Source organism: Lutjanus erythropterus, chromosome 11, assembly GCF_056507025.1.
Source record: "Lutjanus erythropterus isolate fLutEry1 chromosome 11, fLutEry1.hap2, whole genome shotgun sequence".
Lineage (NCBI taxonomy): Eukaryota > Metazoa > Chordata > Actinopteri > Lutjaniformes > Lutjanidae > Lutjanus > Lutjanus erythropterus.
Window position 1 is genome coordinate 18172678 of NC_139327.1, and position 23149 is coordinate 18195826.

At 38.3% G+C, this 23149-nt stretch overlaps 1 protein-coding gene across 2 annotated transcripts in view; it reads right to left on the bottom strand.

Moving 5' to 3' along the window:
• LOC146318895 (serine/threonine-protein kinase PAK 3) overlaps positions 1 to 23149 on the bottom strand; it is a 42281-nt gene that overhangs the window by 17501 nt on the left and 1631 nt on the right. For both annotated transcript variants that reach the window (XM_084731103.1, XM_084731104.1), the window contains exons 2-4: positions 3732 to 3925; positions 3504 to 3604; positions 78 to 231 (exon numbers count right to left, since the gene is read on the bottom strand). In XM_084731103.1, coding sequence (XP_084587229.1) covers positions 78 to 231; positions 3504 to 3604; positions 3732 to 3903 — 427 coding nt within the window. In that variant the 5' untranslated portion in view covers positions 3904 to 3925. The remainder of the gene's footprint in view (positions 1 to 77; positions 232 to 3503; positions 3605 to 3731; positions 3926 to 23149) is intronic.

The window sequence follows — 23149 nt, forward strand, 5'->3', positions numbered from 1 at the left end:
CAGTTTAAAAACTCCTTGTAGTAGCTTTAAATATTGGTGGATGTTATTTTTTATCACTGTTGTGTTTTGTTGCTTACCTCCTGAAGTGAAGCTCATGTACTTCTGGTTGTTGACGGTCTCTTTGGAGTCGTAGAACTTTAAGACGTCCAAGACGGCCTGAGGGTTCTTCTTCTGCTCCAGCTTGGTGATGTTCGAGGTCTGTAGGAGCCGTGCCCACTGCTCTGGGATACCCTGCGCAAACAGGCGGAGGTAAAATGTTTTTTTTAAGTTCTGAAGTGAAATGTAAAATTTTAGCTTGAGGAAGTAGTGGGTTAAAGAGTGTGGGTTGTTATTAGCCTTCAATTACAGCAAGAAACTGTTGAAAAAAACAAAAAACAACCATTCACACTCATAGGCAATTTAGAGTCACCAATTAATCTATTATGCTGCATGTCTTTGGACTGTGCAGCCCCTCATTTTTAAATACATGCAAATATGCACAAATTAAAAGTATAAAAATAAAAATTACATGAAAAATTACAGTCTGCACAACTTTGATATGACATAATTTTTTATTCATTCTGCTGAGAAGAGAAATGAGTTATCATCATTTACCCACCTGCACCATACCTTAACACAGATGACCTGTAGTGCTTTTGCAAATCTGTATTTTGATTGTAACATAAATCTCTATGCTTGCAACATTACAGTAGCATCAGATTGTGTGTACATCTTTCTCTTTCATCTTCTCCTCTCTCACTCTCCCTCTCCCTCTTCATGCATGTGCTGCAGTTTACTAAGTTAGATTAAACCTGTTATTTTTGTTATTTAAGCTGTCCTTTTTTCCCTTTATTTTTTAAGGCAGAGGGCAGAAATAGAAAATTGTTTCATAGTAACATTGTACGATGTAGCCTCCTGTCTGCATTCTAGCACACTTGTGATTTACCACAATACCGTTAATATTGTTTATGAATTCAATTGTATTATTTATTATAGAAAATATTTTGGGAAAATTGGATTTTGTGCAGTTATTGGGCTGGAAAACATCAAACCAATCTGGCAACACTGGTTGAAGTTGCTTGAGGAACTAAATCTTCAAGGGATTGTTTGGATCGATTTTGGGAATTTCCCATATTAGCTTTATTCTTGAGCTTAGCATGGAGACTTGCAGTGGGGCACAGCTGCCTAACCATTACTTGTTGTTTTCAAATTTCAGTTTCAGTATGGGTTAAACAAACAAGAATCAGTGAGCTTTAGGGGTGCTGGTAGGTATATTTTTTAACCTTTAGACAGAGGCAAGCTAACTGGTTAACTGTGCTTGCTGTCTTTCCGCTTGGCTAAGCTAACTGGCTGCTGGCTGTACCTAAATATTAAACCGATAATAATCACCTAACTTTCAGGAAGAAAGTGAATATATTTATTTCCTAAAACGTCAGACTACTATTTCCACACTTTTCTTAGCCTGTTTTTAATGCCCGTTGGTGGCCATTAAGCCTTTTATGTGGGCTGAATGTAATTCAACAATGGGTTTCATTCATGCCATCTTTGTAAACTTGTGGATATTTTTACACTTAAAGCTGTCTGTTGAGAGAATAGTCAACTGTTCTGCTGGGCTCAGAAAAAAAAGATGATACTTGGAGGGGGATCAAGGGGTAAGTCAACAGTAATATACTGTACCCTCCCAGAGAGCCATGAAAGAAGTCAAATCAAAGTGTTGTGGTTGAAAACTGCCTTAATGTGGCCCTGTGTGTCACAGGCGCACAGTTTATCAAACGAACAAGGAACTGTTTGTTACCGATATCATGGACTGAGTGCTGTTCATTTGGAAGTCAAATAGACCAAAATACATACAGTATTCCTGAATATAAAGTTTTTAAAGGGGACTGATGATAAGTTTTCGTTTCCTTATACATTATTTTATTTGAAAAATAAAAGCAAAAAAACAAAACAAAGATGATTACACAATAAATTTAAAGTGCACTGCCTCGATACATGCAGTATATGTAATACAACAGAATGAACCATGACCACTGACAAGGCCTGAAAAATGAGCTGAAAACATCTCTGTAGGATCAAAAACTGCTCATTAAAAGCTTTATAATCTTTGTTTTGGGGCTAGTGTATTGAACCACTCACTCCATTGCATCAAACAATATACTGTGGACATTGTTCTATTTCTTCCCAATATATTATATGTGCTTACCTAATTGTTGTAGGAAAACAAAGAACACTTCTATGAATAACAGAAAAAACTGGATCACATTCAGTACAAAGTACATGAAAGGAGTAGTTCAGATTATTTCATGTGGAGTTGTATGAAGTACTCATGATAGTCAGTGTATTAGTTACAGTAGATGTAGGTCAGCACGTCCACAGTTAACAGAGGCAAAGAAGAGCACCGGCACGAAAGCTAAACAATGTACTACTGTGAACAGGGTCAGCAGTAAGACATATTTTAGCCACTTAAAAAAGATTGATTTAAAAAAATCATATCAGCCTATTGCTGCCTCGAGTTTCGTTTGTTTGTGTTACTGTGTGACTTTGGTGAACCCTAACACCAAACACACATAATAACACAAACAAACAAACAGTGTGTTTGTTCTGCAAGGTAAGATGACTGATTCTGGCTATGAAGTTTTCCATCCATCCATTGTCCACAACCACTTATCCTGATGGTAATGGGGCAACAGGCGGGGTACAACCTGGACAAGTCACCAATTCATCGCAGGGCTGACAAATAAAAACAAATAATCACTCACGTTTAAATTCACACCTATAGGCAATTTAGAGTTATCAATTAACCTATTATGCTGCATGTCTGTGGACTGTGGGAGGAAGCTGGAGTACCCAGAGAGAACCCACACAGACACAAGGAGAACATGCAAACTCCACTACCGAGCCCCTCAGCTGCCTGAGGGATCGGCACTCAGAACCTGCTGGCTGTGAGGTGACAGTGCTAACCACTGCACCACCACGCCGCTCCCTACAGAGTGTTAAGTGGCTAAATTACCTTTTGTTGCTGAGCCTGTTCACAGCAGTATGGTGCTTAGCTTCCATCCCACTACTCTCTGCTTCTACAAACTACTGGCCTGCTGACCAACATCTTCTGTAGTTAATACACTGACTACCAATAAGTATGTCATTCAATGCTATTTCAGGTAATCTGAATTATCCTTTTCAAGAGATAAAAAAGAAAGGGAATACTGTGTTATGGTACAGTATTATTTACCTAGGCTTGTTTTAGAATAAAACATTTACTGCAAACTGAGACTGCAGCTAAAATGAAATTTACCATTTTTCCAATGCAGGTTTCCCCTGACGGAGGAGATAGACTGATTGTCATTCAGGTCACTTGTGTTTCCAACTTTATGTGGAGGAAAATATATCATTAGTTGACTCTATCGCCTTGGGGGACTGTGATTTTGGAAAGATATGCCTGGGACTCTGCTTCAGATGGGGAGAGAATTTAGAAGCACATCAGTCCCTGTTTATATTCCTGATTGTCAGGTGAAAGAGATACTCACCGTGAATTCTCCTGTTACAGCATCAAAGCCGACATGAATAGTGTGTTCAAAGTCTGAGGGTAGGGATATCTCAGGACGTTCCTTCTCCTTCTTCTTGTTTGCTGCAGGAGACGAAACAAAAACTGATTACAGGCTGATTTCTAGTATCTTTATACACAGGAAACCAGTAAATAATGTGAATCTGTGCGACACTGAGCAAGAGGGTGATATGAGGAGAAGGACACTCACTCTTGTCTCCCCCGGGGAAGATGGAGCGCAGGCGGACTTTCTTGTTTTTCTCTTCAGGAGCCATTGGAAGCGGTTTAGAGGCGTGATTCAACGATGAAGAGTCTCGGGAACTACTGTTCATTCTCAAGGGGGGGGCTGGTGGTTTCTCTTCAATATCGACACTATCAGACATCTTTAGTAGCACTCACAATGTCCTGTGAGAGAGAGAGAAACAGAGAGAGAGGTTCATTGTTAAAAAGTCTGGGTATAGATCAGAGATAGACAAAGGTTTCAAAATCTCTGGATGCACAAAACATAATAACCTTGAATTCTAACCCTTTAAAGTGTACAACATACAAAAAGATCAGGGACTAAACTGCCAAATGAAGTTTCTTTTGGTTGATATTTAAATGCTATGGCAGCCAACTTTGTTAGATGCTGTTTGGCAGCAGAGAACATATATTAAACAGTGAAATGCTTATTCTATAGTCTATAGTCATCTGGGGATTCCTTAATGTAAGATAGTTGCTAGAATAGTGGTAAGTAATTAACAAATCTACACTGCTTAATTTAGAGATTTAGAGACTTGTGAGTCTACTTATTCTATAACAATAAAATAATTTAAAAAATATTTTTAAAAAATTAGCCATCAAATTTCCCACAGCCCAGTGTGATGTTTTCAGGTTGCTTCTTTTGCCAAAGATATTACATCTATAATGATATAATACAGACAACAGCAGCTAAAATTCATATGTGTGAGCTGGGATTAGTGTTTTTTTTTTTTGCTAGATAAACGACAATTAATTATCAAAGTTAAGTTTATTGTCTTATCCAGTATTTTAGAGCACTGCTGAGGGTGCATGAGATTTTTAAAAAATGTTATGTAAATAATACCATCCATGCATAATTCATAACATAATTATACTAGAATAAATTCAATACAAAACAACATGATTGTAAATTTGATTAAACCACATTTTATATTCAGTATTGGTATTTTCAATGTAATTGTTAACTGCTGAAAACTGTCAAGCCTCACAGAAGGAGAAACCAACAAATGCGGTCCTGTTTACTGTGAGAGGGAAGCCAGTCTCAGTATTGAATGACAAAAAAAAATCCCAAAACACAGATTCATTGTTGAAACACATATGCAGTAATACAGTTCAAAACAGAGAAAGAAGTGAAAAAGAAAGCAAAAACAAAGCCAACAAAATACAAAATAAGCAGTATCAGGGAGAATATGTTTTATTGGAATTTACTCTTTATTCTTTCAGCATTACATTCACATGAATTGTTATATGTGACTCAATAAAAGTCTGGCTTTATTTTTGAACAGAAGAATGATTAGGGCAGTGATGCGCAGTTGCAGAGGGTGAGGTGAATTTCTTTTCTCTGTGGCTGTGTTCTGAAGCAGAAGAACTGGGGTAACATGAATGTGACAAAATATCAAGTCTTGATGGCTGCATTCAGACAGATCTAACACTTACAGAAGACTTCTAGTTAAAGTTAAAGTATTGTATTTTCAGTGTGCTGGCTTATTTTAGCAGTGTAATATGAAAAGTCCTGTTACAGTAAGACATTTGCTGCAGGTCTGAAAGATTCTCCTAAAATCAAGTGTATTTTCAGTTCTTTGATAATATATCTAATACTTTGCACCAAAGACTTAGACATTATTTAGATTTAACTCCTGACATTGTGATAAAATCAATATGTGAATTATGTTTTCTCTTGCTATTTGAATGGAGGTTATTTGGAAGTGAGGTGGAGTCTGAGGTGCAGTGGGTCTGTTCAGCTGTGAAAACGGTAACCAGGAGTTGATTCTAAGAGAAACAGGCAAGAGTAAACGTTCCCATCACTCATCCTCTCATCTCCCATCTACCCACTTTCCACTACTATCTTAAACTCCTTCACTGCCTCACCCTGAGGCCAAGCCCATCATGTGATGTGCAGCACAACCGTCCCAGAAAGCGGGCCATCCAGGCCGACCCCTTAGTGGAGACCTACATTAGCAAACAAAGACCACTCCTCGGCTCTTACACGACAGCGCTCGTTGCCTCTGACAAACGACACATGTGCCTCCACAGTGGCCTTTACAATTTTATGTAACCATCTCCTGCGCAAGACAAAATCTGCTGGGTTACACCCCACGCTTTGTTAACTTCCCAAAAGAACTGGTTTAAATGAAGGAATTGGATTAGTGGAAAAATGTGTTGATACGTTGATAAGAAACTAGAATTGAATCAGATATGCAGCATTATTACACAAGACCTCTTTGGTTTCCCTTCTTCTTCAAAACTTGAAAAAGATCCTTGATTGTAGATTGTAAAAGACTGTATAAACCAATCTTATACAACAGCACAGTTATAACCTCATGGGCATTTTAATTACAGTCCTCTCCCTCTGTATTTTTAAGCTTATATACACATGTCAGATAACATGTCAGAGTAATTTAAAGGAGCAATGTGTGAGACCATTGCATTCAAAAAGGAGTACAGCACTCCAAATAGTGAGTTGGAGCCATAGACAGTATATTAAAAAAGGTTAAAGCCCTATTTAATGTACAATCTATGGTTAAAGCAAGTTGTTTCCCCCATCCAATCTTACCCAGACTCAAAGCTCAGGCAGAGACACTGGACCTACATGAGCACAAGGCAAGCACAACATAATACACTGGCAATGATGAGCAACAACAAGTCCTTCCCTGTTGATCAGCTGTTTATAACTCTGTGAGCTGTCTGTCAGTGTAAAACTAAGTCCACTATCCTGAAAACATAAGCCCACTGCTCCAAAAGTAAACACTCTGGAGTTGAGTTCAGTGACTTCCTGCCTTACTTCCTGCCAGACGGCATTAACATATTGCTCAGTTTAACATTATAAACATCTACTCCATCTAAAAGATTATTAATGATTTCTTATGACTCACAAACAGGCGCGAACCAATTTGGCAAACATTTGGCATTCATTTTAAGTCTAATTAACATGAAATGAGCAAAAAAAACAAAGACAAAATACACGTTACAGACTGGAATAGAAATTTTAAAGGAGATCATGCTGGCTGTAGTATTCTTGTTGGAAAAAACAGCATTTTAAGTTAGCATGATTCCTTAATCTCTGATGACATGTTATGGTCATTTTATGATTAAGTGCAGTTAATATATTATATATCTACTTTAACCTAAATTCCTTCATTTCCTACTGAATTAAGAGCAGGTTTGTGTAAACAGTGAACTTAATAAAGTCAGTGTATTTCAATTTTCTCTCTGTAAGAGAGACACAATTTCTCATCTAATCTAACAGTTTTTCATCCCTTGAATAACATTAACCATTCATGTGTAATTAGGCTGATTCTAATGTTTTATTCATATAAACTAGACTACAAAATATTTGCCAATACTTATTATGTGAAAAAGTCTTGAAGATAGGAAAAAATGTTCCAATATAAATGACCACCAACATAATCTTGATGTCTTTTAATAAATATAGTTTTTTTGTTCTCATCTGCTTGTGATGTGATGAGAATTATAAGATTTTGGTTTCATTGTCAAGAGAATGTCACACAAAACTGCAGTGTGAGCCTTTCAATTAACAACCTCCTCTATAAACACTGCAGGAAATTATTTAAAAGATAGCAGCCCATACTGCTGCTGTTCAAGTAGATGAATTTTCATGTCTTATCTGAGTAGATATGCAACAAATTGTGGGCAACAGTGAAGAGAAAGAACTGCAGCTCTCTTTAATATTGAGATTTACCCTTTCTCAGAACAGGCCACTCCTACCCTGACAGATTGGTTAACAATACAAATAAAAGTTACAATTTGATCCAGTTGATTTAAGACTATTTTCCTGTTGTATGTGCAAGATCTTGCTTGTGAATTATACTGGTGGTGGTGGGGTTGACTCTGTTGGCAGTTTCTACCCTGCTGGGTGAGTTCAGACAACAGCGCAAACAGGTTCTCTTAGGTTGGAGGTTAGGCGTGTCACTAAGAACAAAATCCAGTAAACAAAACTCTGTTGTGTACAAAGGAATGTCACAATATTGACATGCTAAATCTACAGGGAGTCGCTGACAACATGGCTATCGTAACACCTGAGAGGAAAAAAGCATCAGGAAGTTGTCAAGACAATAGGGAAGACATGCTGGTCATGGAGCCTTGACACACAATAAGCCTGAATCTATGCTGTGTTTTCACTGCAGGAACTTTCCCCAGGGACTAGGAACCTTTACAGGTCCACCACATAGACCTGGGTCTAACTTAAGTTCTGGGGATATTATTTTACCACGCTAAAAGGCACTGCTCAGGGTGTAGTACCTTCCAAAAGTATAGGAACTTTGGGGATGGGGCTTGCAGAACTTAACATTTCTGATTAGCATTTTATTTCAGCCACTATTTTTTAAATACAGCTTCAGTGCTTTTTTCATTTTTTTCATTTTGTTTATTGTGCTTTGACATATCAACATGGAGTTACAGAAGAAAGCATACGAAAAGAAAGCATGGACTAATAATGTTGATGTCCAGGCCTTATTGTGCATCTATGCTGAGGACAAAAAACTGTGGGAATTGTAAAGCTTTTACACGGTGTTGTCATTGTTGTATAGTTGTGTGCAAAGATGAAACAGCCGTTGCTTACAATGCGGATAGCATAAAATAGCTGGTTAGCTAGCTTGCAGTTAAAAGCCAAGACAACTCTGTCTATACCTGTGAGCAGGATTCCAAAATCAAGAACAAGAAATGTAGCTTGAATGTCAGTATCTCCAACACAGTCATTTATTTGTGGCACCCGACACAATTAAAACATGGGCCGCCACAAACTTTCTATATTTGGAGCTGTGCTTCTCTCTCTCATCATGTCTAAAAGGGAACCCTTGATTTGCAAAACTTCTACTGATCACCCTTGTGATCTTTTGTGGGTCTGGGGTTCCCTTCTATACACAGCCCTCTCTCTGTCTCTGTCTTTTACTAACTTGGTCGAAAAAATTCAAAATGCAAATTGTAGTTTACGGGTGACTGGTCAATTAATCATTTCAGTAATCAATAACTACGTCATTAGTTGCAGCCCTTGGTTTAAACCAACCCATTTCAACCAATGACATCTGTTTTCAATCAGTCTCGAACTTTTAGCAGCACAGAGCTAAGATTTATTTGTTACCTAGCTATCCGCAGCGTGGTACGTCAGGTAATGATAAGCTCACTTTTCAGTTCAAATCAAATTCCTCCCAACGTTATGTCCTGCTTGCCAATCCTATGCTGTTTCATCTGGACATTAAGCGAGTTTCAAACTTTCTTTGTTCACCAAGCTGGCAAACAATGGCTTCAAAATGCTTTTAAAGGTTTCGTTTAAAACGGTTGTGGATCGATACTACATGATCAGCAGAAATGCACAGAACCAAATACACAATGAAACCATTTGATCCTTTCTTAGGTTTGCCACTAAGACAAGCAAGTTCACATCTGTTAGACTGCTACTCATTATATTATAGCTTGAAAACAATTACTGCAACTGTTTCAGCTTTTCAACCTCATCGAACAACATTCAAATCACACAATGTCACACATAATCCCTTACATGCGTCCACCTTGTCTAGAGTTGTTTTCCATTATAATGACACATACAAGTGCTTCTGTCCTGTCTGTTGAGACTAATGCATCTGTGACTGATGTTAATCCATTAACATAATCTTCTGTACACATTCTTGCCAGCAACAGTGTGTCATAACGCTTTTATAGTCATGCACAGGAGCGGATTCACTGACATGTACACATGTGCACAGGCAAAGACCTGACAACAGAGACTGGGATCTAATCAATCAGGTCACTATCTGGTCAGCAAATACAGAGGAACAAAATCAATGGCTGCAACATCAAATAATGACAATGTGGTAGAAGGTTTTGAAGCCTTTAAACATAACATTGATGTTTTCTTGAGGTTTTATTGGGTGACACACTGTACACCATTGCTTCATTGATACTCATGTCCTCCTTGGTAGCATGCAACACAGAATACACTTACATAAAACAGTGAAGGTATGGTGCATGCTCATAAATATGATAATTTCAGTAAAAGTGCCATCAGAGAGCAGTGTGGATGAATTATGTAGCTGAAAAACAAGTCAGTGTCTGAGTTTGGTCATTTCTATATCAGGAAAAGCGAGAATCTGAGCCAGCAGCTTAAGAATACAACAGGAAGTAACCATTTTTATATATTAGAGATCTCTATCTGTCGTCTTTGCTTTTGTGTGGCTATTTGGCTAATCACCTGACTGACTGTCGGCCGCTACTGCAGCTCTGCTGAGCGGTCAGACGGTTAAAGATGGCAGATTCATGGAGGCCCAGACGTTACTGATTCTTCACTCACATAAAACACTGACCTATTTACTGTGCAGACTGACAGGCAGTCAGTGAGTGCACTGTCCCTGAAACAAGCGGCTCCTATTTCTGAAACACACATAGGCCAGTCTTTCAACATCATAAATCAACTCTACATCTGCAGTTTGCCTGATACAGAACACAGTCTTTCACGAGGATGAACTATTTCAGCAGACAAGGAAGAAACGATCACTTAAGAGAACATTTTTTGTCAAAATGTAAAACAGCAAAAATGCAGCTGATCCACAATATGCTAATTTGTCAGAAATTACACAACCATTTTGCTTGGCTTGCTTTGGTAGGATGTGACGTTTTGACAGCGATGTATAAATGTCTAAAAAAAACACACAGAGAACCACCACAGACACACCAGCCCGACTCAGACATTACTGGGGATGTTTTCACATTTCTCTCCCATAAAATATTAATCTATCCATGAAGAGCAGGCATTTTCTCTGCTCTTTCAAACATTAATGCTGAATTTGAATGGCTAACACAGGAAGAGGCTCTAATCTTGAGCCCATGGCGGCCCAGTAATGGCCCCCGCAGTGGGGGGAGGGCTCCATAAGCCCGGCTCTTCATGCCCCTGATTAGGACACGCTCTCTGTTTGACTTGGCTTTAGCTTTGGCTGTGCTTCTTTGAAGGATGCTGATTACTTGGATGGGATGGACAGCTAGAGGACATTCAAAGGATAAGGAGGGAGGGGGGGGGGACACTCCACAGCCGCAGTTTAGCATTGTTATCTGCTTTATTTTGCTGTTGTACATATAGTACTTCCCCTGGCCACCAGAGAGAGTGTTTTATAAACACTGAGTCAGAAAAGTTGGCCTGTTCTACTGTTGGTAAGAGAAAAGAAAGACAAGTTCACTTGACAACCTTCATACACACACACTGGCACAAAGAAAACCTGAAAAACACAACCAAACACAGACACTTCACCCAGTCATTAAAGAAATGGAGGCCAACAACACACAGATGTCAACATGTTACTGCACAAATGCTCCTCTCTCACACAGTTGCCTCTCAAGGTCAGAATAAAACATAGTCACAGTGTAGACGTGATTCCATCCCCCTTTAATTTCAAATGAAGGTCAGGGGAGGAGGAGGAGGTTTGACTCCCTCTGAGAGGGACATGAGTAGAATTTATGGTCACTAGATCAAAACCTCATGTGGTCAAACACGCCACAGCCTCAAAGAGGAAATCATCTCATCTAATCTTAGCTTTATTTATTTATTTTTAGTCTATAGATAAAAGAGACTGGCAGCCCAAATTCATTTTTTGTGGAGCAATTTTTGAAAATCTGATCCAAGCCACAATTAGCTGGTTTGTGATTCCATGTGAGCTAAATGTTAAATGTGATTCCCATCGGATTTCTACAGACAGATAACCCAGTACCAAGCAGTATTGAAACTTCCCCAGTCACACTGTACCTGCATTCAACCCTGTAGCTACACAGATCTACAAAAAAATTGTACTATAATTTACTAATTTTCTGTTTTTTTCTCACAGCTAATCACCACAAGCCTTCATACAGAAGAACCTTCAAAAAAAAGGTATTGAATTAAGTACTCCACTGGTTTTGGTATCACTTTAAGGGTACTGGTATTGGTACTGTTATCATAATGTTTTAAATGATACCCAGCCTTTGTCTAGATGCTCTGGCCACTCAAATCAGATTTAAAAAAATCTTCTTCCTCATTTGCAACACAACAGCGACATCAAACACAACAACAACAGAAAAATCCAAAGTGACAGAAGTGTATCAGAGCAGCTGAGCAGAAAAGTATATTTTTAAAGTTTATTTCCTGGAGATTCATTCCATCTACAAGTTTTGAGTACAGTCTCCCTGGGACTCGGTTCATATGAGCACATACAGACCTGAAATTAATGTTGACCTATTTAAAACAACCGTAACCACGTTTACCTAACCTAGACCAAATCATAGCTATCATGTGCAGAAATCATAGAAGGAGGGACTTTTAAAAACATTGGAATTGAATGTTAAAAAATATAAATGCAATCCAGGCATATGCAGAATGGTTCAATACCAACATTGTTGTAGCGGCAGGGTCAGAGGTTTAAGTGCGAAAGGAGTAGCTTGATATTTTAGGAAATACATTACAGCTGCAACTAATGATCATCTTCATTGTAAATTAAGCTGTTGATTACATTCGCTATTTATCAAGTAGTTGTTTGGTTCTAAAAATGTCTGAAAATTGTGAAAAATTTCCCAATGCCAAATATGATGTCCTCACATGTCTTGTTTTGCCCACAACCCAAAAATATTAATTTTACTGTCAGAGAGGAGTAAAGAAACCAGAAAATACTGACATTTGAGAGGCTGGAATTAGAGAATTATGACTTTTTTTAAATAAAAAATTACTCAAAACAATTATCTAAGTAGTTGACACAACTAATCAATTAGTCGATTAATCATTGCTGCTTTAAGATACACTAATTTGCTGTCTTACAGAGCGTTAGATGAGAAGACTGACACTACATTCATATCAGTGTGGTAAATATGAACCTACTGTTAGCAGCCAGTTAGCTTAGCTTAGCACAAGGACTGGAAACAGGAGGAAACAGCTACACAAACTAAATCGGCCTACCAGCACCTCATAATCTCAGAGCTTGTCTGTTTAATCTGTTTTTTGCACGTATAAAGTCCATATTTGAAATCCAGGTGGCTTTATCTGTGAGCAGTAACACAGTTTGATATTTAGTGAATGAAAAAGGTTGAAATTTGACATTATAAGGTGAACACATAAAACATGCAGAACCTGGAATTTCCAACTCATTAAAATACAGCTGGCTACTGTGGCACACAACTGATGACTGTGACTTGGTTACTGTGTTAGTATAATAATTTTTGACATATCAGCTTTTGTCTGACGAGGCTCCACCTCTTTGGTTTGGTTCCCCTTCTTTCTGCCAGACTCGGTAACTCTGCTTTGCATACAGCTGCCAACGTCTGGTTCATGAAAGGGACGAGTCACAGCCACCTCATCCGTCTGCTTATAACAGGTGGCAGGTGAGACAGGGGCGTCTCATGAACTAAATCTTATTGAGTTCACTGTGTGTACAAAGGTTCCTGTTTTATTTTTCATGGGGAAAGTTTGATTGTAGAAAGATTTTTGAGCAGCACGAAACATCAATATACAGGGTAACAATTAATCTAAACTTGACTAAGAGCTTGATAAAAACTTCATTACATATTCATAAATATTGATTCACTTGTTGTCACCATTCAGAAAGTGTGAAATTGTTTCTTTCATCGTGTGTTAATTGCTTCCCAGCAGGGGGAGTCATGCGTTTTATTACTGAATAAAAATGTCAAAATCAAACTTTTTCCTCCAATTTCTATTTTTAGCTGATACGCATGCCTGTGGGAGAGAGCCATGAAAATGCTGAACATGAGCATCTTTTAATCGTGTTGGTATAAAAGGCTTATACCCGTTCATAATATGCTAACTAGAGCATGATTACACAATATCAAAGGCAAACCACTTTAAATGTCCACTCACACTGACCACATACATCCCTCTGAGACCTGAAATACTGTCAATTCACACACAGAATATTATCCTGTAAAAAATGTTTTTACTAAGACAGATAATGACAACAAACACTTCAGTTTCTTCAAGCAGTTGTTATGGTGTTATGCAATCCTATTTTACACACAGCAAAGAACATAAACATCTCTAATCAGTAACCACTGATCTATTATTAGCCACCAGCCAGATGTCTGTCTGATCAAGGCAATTTTTTTATGGTTTGACTAGAAACTCCAGATAGGCAAAAAAATTGCACAGCAGTGAAACTGGGTCATCCAGCAGTTACAAAACTAGATTCTTCTGTTGTTGATACAAAGATGAAAGACACGTCGTGGTCTTAAACTCCACACTGTTAGAAATAAAGGTGCTAACTAGAACTATAAAGAGTTCTCTGCCTTGTCCCCATAGGAGAACTCTTTTTTTTCCTGGTAGAACCTTTAATAAAGGTTTACTTGGGACCCTTTCAGTCAGTTCTGTGCATAACCCAACAAAAAAGTTATACCTAAGACCATCTGTGAAAGGTTTCACCCAGAGTGAGGGGAGGTTATACAAAGAACCCTTGAATGGTATAATCGCTCAACCTAAAACTCTCTCTGGGGGTTTTATCCACACAATTTCCACCTTCTAAGGGTTCTACCAAGAATGTTTTTATATTCTAAGGGTTTCATCTAGAACCCACCTAGGGGGTTCTACTGACAAGTCTTTCATATGTCAAATGTTTAATTTAAAACACGCCCAGGAGGCTCTACCAAGAACCCTTATATATTCCAAGGTTTTCATCTAGAATCTACCCAGGGGGTTTTACTGAGCACCCTTTTATATTTAAGGGTTTCATCTAGAACCCACCCAGAAGGTTCTATTGAGAACACTTTTATCTTTCAAGGGTTTCATCTAGAGCCCACCTAGAGGGTTTTTACTGAGAACCCTTTTATCTTTCAAGGGTTTCTTGTAAAACCAATCTAGGGGGTTCTACTGACAACCCTGTTATATTTCAAGGACTTTACCTAGACCAATGTCCAAGAACTTGGTTATATTAAGATACAAAGAACCCTTGAAGAAAAAATCCTTCAATGATTTCAACAATCACCTCTTTCTTTCTAAAAAAGGATTCTTTGGATGAGAAGGTTCTTAAAGGAGCCCTTAATCTTCTAAAGAACCCTTGATGAGCCCCTGCTTCAAAAAACGGTTCTTAAGAAACAAATGGTTCTGGGTAGAACGTCAGCCCTTCAGAGAAGGGAACCCTTTTGGGACCCTTATTTCTAAGAGTGCACAGAACTAAATCCACCTCATATCTCAGGGGGAGCAGTTGGAGTAGAGATGTTGTTTTTCCAGAAATACACCTCAAGATTACGCATTCTTTTCTATTTCAATCCACATTTATTTTACTGCATCGAATAATGCACCTTTTGTTCGGCTGTTAAGAGTTTTACATTTATTTTTTTGCAATGATAATCAGCAACAAGGCTAATGGGACTGAAAAAGCATGATGATAAAAAAAAACCTCCCTGGCTGACTTACTTACTATGAACTAACTGTCTGCTCACGCATTGTGGGATAACGTTCCTTATACCCAAAACAAAGCAGGAATAAAACAGGCCAGTCTACACTCAAAACCCATTTATTCACCACAGCCTACAATCCACCATGACTCTCATTTTACCAGGCATGATCCTTTCCCAACCTCCCCTGCTGGGAAGGCTTGAGAGCTCGCTGTGTCATTTAATATTTAGTTTGGGCGAACCTCCCCCCAGTGCTGCTCTCTCTCATATCCACACATGCACATGTTCACACAGATACACACACTTCGGCTACACGTCTTCAACCTGTCGTGTTAGTTTTCTTATTTTCAGTGGCTTTTTCCATCAACATCTCAAAATAATAGTTAGTAGGTGTAACTTAATTAGATATATGCTTACATCTTTTTTGGTGAGGACAAGTCAGCAGCAGAAGTAAACAACATCAAATTAAAAGCATGAAATGAAACTATTGAACAGTCACAGCTGACAACTGCAGTCAGTGCACCGTGTTCTGACAATGTGAGCTGCTCCCTCTGGATGAGCTACCAGTCGAATAAAAGTGCTTTAAAGTGAAGCAGTTTTTTCTGTCAGGTGGGAAATTTCTGTCAATATGGTCTACCAGTGGTATAAATGTGCTTAAAAACACAGTAGAGCTTTCTGTAAAGTAGAGAAAAGGTGTTAAAATTATGATAAAATTAGCAACCTTTTTTCTTAGCTCTTTAATCTCCCTAATGACAGAAAGGCCTAATTTTATTCAATGCACATTTTAGTAACTGTTAGTTTATTCTGATAGGCATTTCCTGCCTGACAGACTATTAAACTGCCACATTATGATAGCTTTTCTTGTCTCCCTGACAACATGAACTTCTCTACCTCACCTGACAGAATGAAGTGCCTTATTTTCAATCACAGTTCATAGTCCATTCTGAAATATTTAATATTTGGAAGGATTTTTGCATTAATGTTTTACTCTTAACCTTGAATTCAAGACACCAGAAATTGCAAATATGAATTGGCACAAGATGGATGCAGAAGTTTGCAGCTGCTGTTAGCTTGGTCCAGTGGTTTATGACAACTAATTAAACAGCTTGAATACCTTTTTTTAAATGCCATTTTTCCTTCATTTGAAAGTTGGAGACATATGGGAAACAGCAAAAAAATCAAACAGAAGACACTGCACTTATAAATTATGCATTTTGGACCACTAGGCCATAGGGATGCCCAAAACCTTGAATTCTTCATACAATTTTGACATTCCAAGTAACTCTCATAGTTTTGCCCCATGTTGGTGGCTGCAATGCATGAATATATGAATAGAGTGAATACACTGTAAGTAACCAACCATACAATGAATCAGTTGCTCCCTGGAGGCAATTTGACTGTCCTTGTCACTATCCAACCCTCATTTTAAGTATCTCTGAGTTTCAAATTGTTGAATTTTAATTTCATGTCTTTCCTTGAACTTGAAAAAAACATTGCATGCATACATGTCAGCAATCAAACAGGCCAACTAATTTGCTTTCATATTATCAAAAACCAGGAAAACCTACTGCGGCTAATGGTGCCTACAGGTTGACAGATTTTGGGAATCTTTTAAGCTCATTGCAAGCCACACTGTGCAACATACTGTAGATCTAAACAGTTTCAGTTTGATGATCACACCTACTGAATTGTAGGCTATGACGCAAGTCAATATACAAGAAAACATCATGAGTGTGGATAATGAGTGTGCATCATCATCATCTGCACTGCTATAGTGGTGAACAATGATGCTGAACAAGAACCAAGCCTCTGTAATAGTGGTATTTATGTGTATGGAAGGACTACAAAGAAGAAGAAGGGGAGAATGTGGACACGGACTTGGCTTACGAAAATGAGGAAAACTTGGGACACCAATTTTCCAAAGAGAGTTTGAGATAACATTAAATATTTTTGTAGCATGCTAAAATAGCACACACATAATAACATAAATGCACGTTTGTGTACTGTAAACTCTATTGACATGTATTTGTCCCCCAGCACATGCTATATTCCTATTGGTTGGTTAGTAGACATATTGCAGCATTAGTCACATTGTGGGACAGTTGCCCTAAATTCATGATGGCAGTCTTTGGTCTAAAGACTACCAACAGCCATCTTTGAACCTCTATGACAGTGTAATTTAGGACCACCAAAGATATCACCACATTTCTTTCACATTGGTAATCTTTTGTCTGAGACAGCCCAAAATCATTAACTTTAACTAGTCACTCATCAAACTACGCTTAAGTGTCTAACTCCAAAAGAGCCAAAAGAGCTGCTGTGGGTTACAGTAAGTGTGTGCTTTACAAACACGTGCACCAAGCGCAGGTATGGCTGCTCATGCTGTACTGTCCACCTTAAGGCACTTTTTTTCTGCATTAGTGTGGCATGGGTGGGCACATTTGAATGCCAGCTGGAGGCAGAGAGGGGAGTGGATTCCCTCCTGTAATGCCAGCTGGTGCACCTGCTCTGAATCAAGTTGAAAGGGTTAAAACTCACCCATTGAAAAGTGAACATTGTAAGGGTGAAAACAGCTTGTAGATATGTCCATGCCATCACTCTTTTTCCAATGATTTACAGTTTGCATGTTCGCAAAATCAGGTAATATATCGTTTTGAGATCATGTGAAAAAATAAACTGTCTCCAGTATTTCTCTATATGTAGACATCCTGGCTCTGTGTCATGTTCTACAACTAAACTGCACTGTCTGTCTGTCTGTACCATCATTATTACAACTAGACAAGCATTTAATTTTGATAACCTCTCCCCTGCCAGATGTATATAGCTGCTTTATAATTTTGCATAGACAAATACTACCATGAGACTAATGTTTGTGGCAACAAGTGAATCAATTGAGATGCAGTGTGTTTCCACATACTATAGTTACACCTCCATGCAGCTGAGAACAGAAACTGAATTCCTTATTCTATCTTTTAAGGCAAAGAGACAGTGTGACAACACTGCTCTGGATGCTCTTCAGTTCAGAGGTGTTATTCATGTGTGACAGATGAGTAATTCCCTTCTACCTGGAGTTACAAATCTTGGATCATGTAGTCCTGACAACCACTTTTCACCTATATTCTTTTCACATACTTGTAGAGTTGGGTATTGTTTTGACTTTAGCTGTTTTTGATTCAAATTCTTTAAGGACACTTAAAGAATTTGAAATGCCTTCTTCACAACAACAATTTCCACATGAAACACTGAGCTAAGCTAACACGTAACAACAGTGGTCTCTTTTCTTGCTCTTTGAATATTTTAGGGTTTACTCAGGCAACTTTACTGTAACAATCAAGAGCATCCCGTCTTTTTTAAGCGTTTTGCAGTACAGCATTTGTTAAACCGTGATTGTTACAAAACTTCGTACTATTGTGCATTCTTTACCTTTATTTGTTCAGATTTTTTGTCCTTGTTCTATTTCTGTGTACACTGAGCAAAATGTATATAGCTGGAGTATATGTGAAGGTCTCACCTCAGGAAACACAGCCAGGAAATTCATAAGAGGGCAATAAGAGCAATTCTTAACAGAAGTAACAGTCACCTTTTGAACCATATCTGAGGTCATCTGCAATCTTTTCCTTCTCTGAAACTCATCCCACTTCATGGCCTCCAACATTTCACATTCTGCAGCCTGTTCATCTTCAAACAAACTCAAGTTCAGATGCCCCTCCCTGCAAACTCTGCAAAGTCCTGACCCATTGAAACTTGTTAATCTCTTAAACCACCTGAACCCTCTTCCCTCCTCTGCAACATTTCATCCTTTCATTCTCTACCTCTCTATCCATCTGGGGCAGCTTCACCCATTGCACCATCTTATTGTAAAGGCTTTAACGCCTCTTACTTTCTGGAATCTCAAATCCTCCCAAGACGTTTCTCTCACTTGAAGCCATATTTGCAACTGTGTGTTTGATACATCAGAAACAGTCTAAGTCATAGAAGGACTATCTTTTTCACAAGCAGACAAGTGCACAGAGACACAACACACACAGGACAAACACACAGACAAGCAACCCTATTCTAAGTAGCAACAGACATCAAGTAGGGAGATTACGGAGGGAGCTGTGTCAATGTGTCAGTGTGTGAGTGTTTCCTCTGTTACTCTCCCTCCCTGTCTCCCTCCATCCATCTCCCTCACTTACTCCCCCTCCCCTTTCTGAGACAAAATGGCCAGATGGCTTCCAATCCTACATGCTAATCCACAACACACAGACTGTAGCCCTGACACACCTACCACAAGGCTACTGCTCCGCTTTAGACAGCTATATGCCCTTAAACACACTCAAATACCCCGTACAAGGCCACTGCACATTTATAAACTGTCAACAAGAGTCCTAAAAGATAACCATGCTGGACAATGGCAGCATAACTCATCCAGACTGTGTCCTCAACAGATGGAGGCCGAATTGTGTGTGCTGTGTGTCCCACTATCATATTTCAGGCAGCCCAGTTAGCCGGCTGAGAGCCAAGATGAGGTTCTGTGTCCACTGCTTTTGTTAGCAGAGGTGAGGTAAGAGAAGCTGTGTGTGTTGGGTTACACTGGCCAATGGAAAACATGGGGAAGCCCAGAACTGCACACTAAGCCACGGAGACATGCAGGCAGACATACTGAAAAAAGAAAAGCTTCACATTGCTTCGTAGTGCAAATAAAGTTACGCTTTATCATTTGTCGTCTGTCACTAATTTAAAGGGACAGTTCACCCCAAAAATTAAAAATACATACTTTTCCTCTGGTCTCCAGTGCTATCTATCCATCTAGATAGGTTGGGTGTTTCTGAGTTTTGGAAATATCAGCCATTAAGATGCCATATAGCTTGCCTTCTCTTATATATGATGTAAATAGATGGTAGTCAGCTTGTGGTGCTCAAAGCACCAAAAAAGTACATTTTAAAATACAACTCAAAAGCGACGTCTCTTTCCAGAAATCATGACCTGTTTACTCAAGATAATCAGATCTTGTTATGAGCAGTTTCATGTAGGAACTACTACTAAGAAAGAGAAAGTAGGTCCTTCATGAAACTGTCATCTAATTACATTATATCTGAGAAAAGGCAGTCATTTCTATGGCCAATATCTCAAACACTTTGCAACTCACACCAGAATATCTTAGATGGATAAATAGTATGGGTGGGAGAGAAAATCTGTTCTCTTAAGTACTGTGATTATTTTTTTCTTCTTTTTTTATGATTCCTGAATCAATTATGTATAAATAACTAGGACTTTGTCTGTTAGCTCAGTGCTAACACATAACAAGAATTACCTTTGAGGAACTAACAGAAATTAACATTGCTATTGCGGCAGTATTACTGGAACAAACAGATCTGTTTTACTTTACATGTTTAACATAAAACAACATTTGTGCTCAGACTTTCAGGCATATATTTCTGTGGAAACAAACCAATAGCTGCTGACTTCACATTGCTAACTCATCTGTAACTCTGAGTTCAACACTCCACACTGACCAGCCACAGTAATAATACAGTAGTAATTTTGGCCTAACAGCTTACTTAATTTATAATTTTCTTATGGCACTAGCTTGACGAGCAGGTACAGCTAGCAGTGTTTTTTCACTACATTAATATGCAGTACAGCAGTAAACATAGTAAATATGCTGCTGAAAGATGGACCTGAAATAAAAAGCTCAGGGACTCTGACTGAAATGTGACTGTTTTTGTAAATATAAATCATGATATGCAGTCTCTAGAAGTTTATGTTTATGTTTATATGTGGTGGCAGATTAGATATGAACCATTTTATTTTGGTCACACAGGTCTGTGAAGACACTCATATCAAAAATATAAATAAAACAAAGAATACCAGTACATTTATCCAAGAGATACAGAGGGTCTTTGGTAGGTTCCTTTTCTAGTATTGCACAAAATATCTGCCCGACAAATCAAGCTAGAATAAAATCATCCATTAATTAAGCAAAATGTCACATTTCTTTGTTGATGCAGGAAAATTCATACCCTCATTTATTACAGAGCATACAAAAACATTACAAATACTGCAAATAAAAATCTAAATGTGTATAATTGTCACCTCTGCTCTTGCAAGGTAATTCTATCTTAAGCAGGAATGATTAGATAAACAGAAATAACAATAATGGTATTTTTGGTTGTGCTAGTTGATCACAACGGTCAGTTGTGGAAACACATGCATAAAAAGTCACGCCACGATGAGCTTAGATTTTGCCTGCACAGTTTATGTTTACACTATAAACTAAATGCTTGAGGGTGCAGTTTTAGTTTACTATTTTTAGCATTACAGAATGCACATGTACAGTATATCAGACCTGACAAATTACGTATGTCGGTGAGCTTTCTTTGCAAATATAAAATTTTCATGAAATCATGTAACCTACACAGAATCTGTAAGCAGCTCTGCCTGGACCCACATATAAATACTGAGATATTAACTGTCCATTTGCCTGTAACAGATGTGTAGATAAAAGTGTGATGAATATATAATGCCTATTACCCAGCAACGGTTTCACAGATCCGTTGAACAGCAGGATGTATACATACCAAACACTTTTACTCTGAGGCTGTATCACAGCATATCTGTCTGATTGTCTCTCTGCCTTCTGATTGTGGCACTGCATTAGATTACCACTGTACTGTAGGCCTGCTGTCTTTTCTGCCAAGCCCAGTGCTGTGTAACATGCTGTCCTGGCCCAAACTATTTTATGCACTGACAAAATTCCCTGTGAATTTCAGGTAGAAACCATAGATTAGATCAACTTATTTTAGTTCATGGGCCACATACAGCCCATTTCTATCTCAACTGGTCCAGACCAGTAAAACCACTGCACAATAACTTTTTTAGTGTAAAATAATGAAAATACATTCTGAAAACATTCGCAATTAATGAACCATCAATTCACAAAACAGATGATAAAGAGCAAAGTAAATCCAATGTCAGCAGTGTCTCACTTTTTCCACATTCATTCAGTCTGCTGTCATTACATGTGTATTACAATATTCAGATCACAGTGGATCTGCAAATGCACAAAACATTTATGTATTTTGGAACTGAACAACATTATGGTATTTTACTTCTCTATGATTAAAACAACTAGTCATGATTCATTAATTTTAGTCTAGCAATGCTGGCATCACTACACTACATCAACCAAAGTGGAAGCTAATGAGGAAGACGGTTAAGTCCCCTGATGTACAGATCATTTACAAATCAAAAGTTTTGGCAGTCCCTTAGCAACAGGGTTCCACCAATATTGGGGATAGTTTGGACTATTTGAATTGGGGTTTTATGAGTTACTTCTCCACAGTCAGTGTATTAGCTACAGTAGATGGCAGTAGGCACAACCTCACCTTTGAGAGGCATCATGAGTACTAAAGCTAAGCAAAAAAGCTAAGCAAAGTACTGCTGTGGACAGGGTCAGCAGAAAAATGTATTTTAGCCACCTAAAAAAGTCCCATCTAAAATAGTCACTATCAGTTTAAGTATATGTCATATTTATAATATTTTCACAGCTTTACCTTGCTGTCAGGCAGCCTTTTCTGATGGGAAACCATTGTTGTGCAAACCAAACATCACTCTCTCCAAACAAATGTGACTCCAGTAGCAAAATCAGTCGTTTTACCTTGTAGAACAGGGAAGTTGCTGCCTTGATCTCTTCAGTTTTTTGCATTATTGTGACTTCAGGTTTGTTTGGATTCACTGAAGTCACACAAACAAACTAACAGATCAAGGCCAGTGTTTCCTGTGTTCTAGTGTATATTTAAACTTACATGGATTTTTTTTAGATGACTAAAATAAGCTTTTCTGCTGACCCTGTGTGCAGCAGTACATTGCAACATTTCAAATTAGTCCATCTCTTTAAGATAGAAGTCTGACATGATGACATCTGAGATTATTTTGCATTGAAGCTGCTGATTGACAATAATTTTCACAGTGTCCTATGTTTTGATCTGGGATCAATGACTGCTCTGCAATTTATTTACACTTTGCAAAGTCATC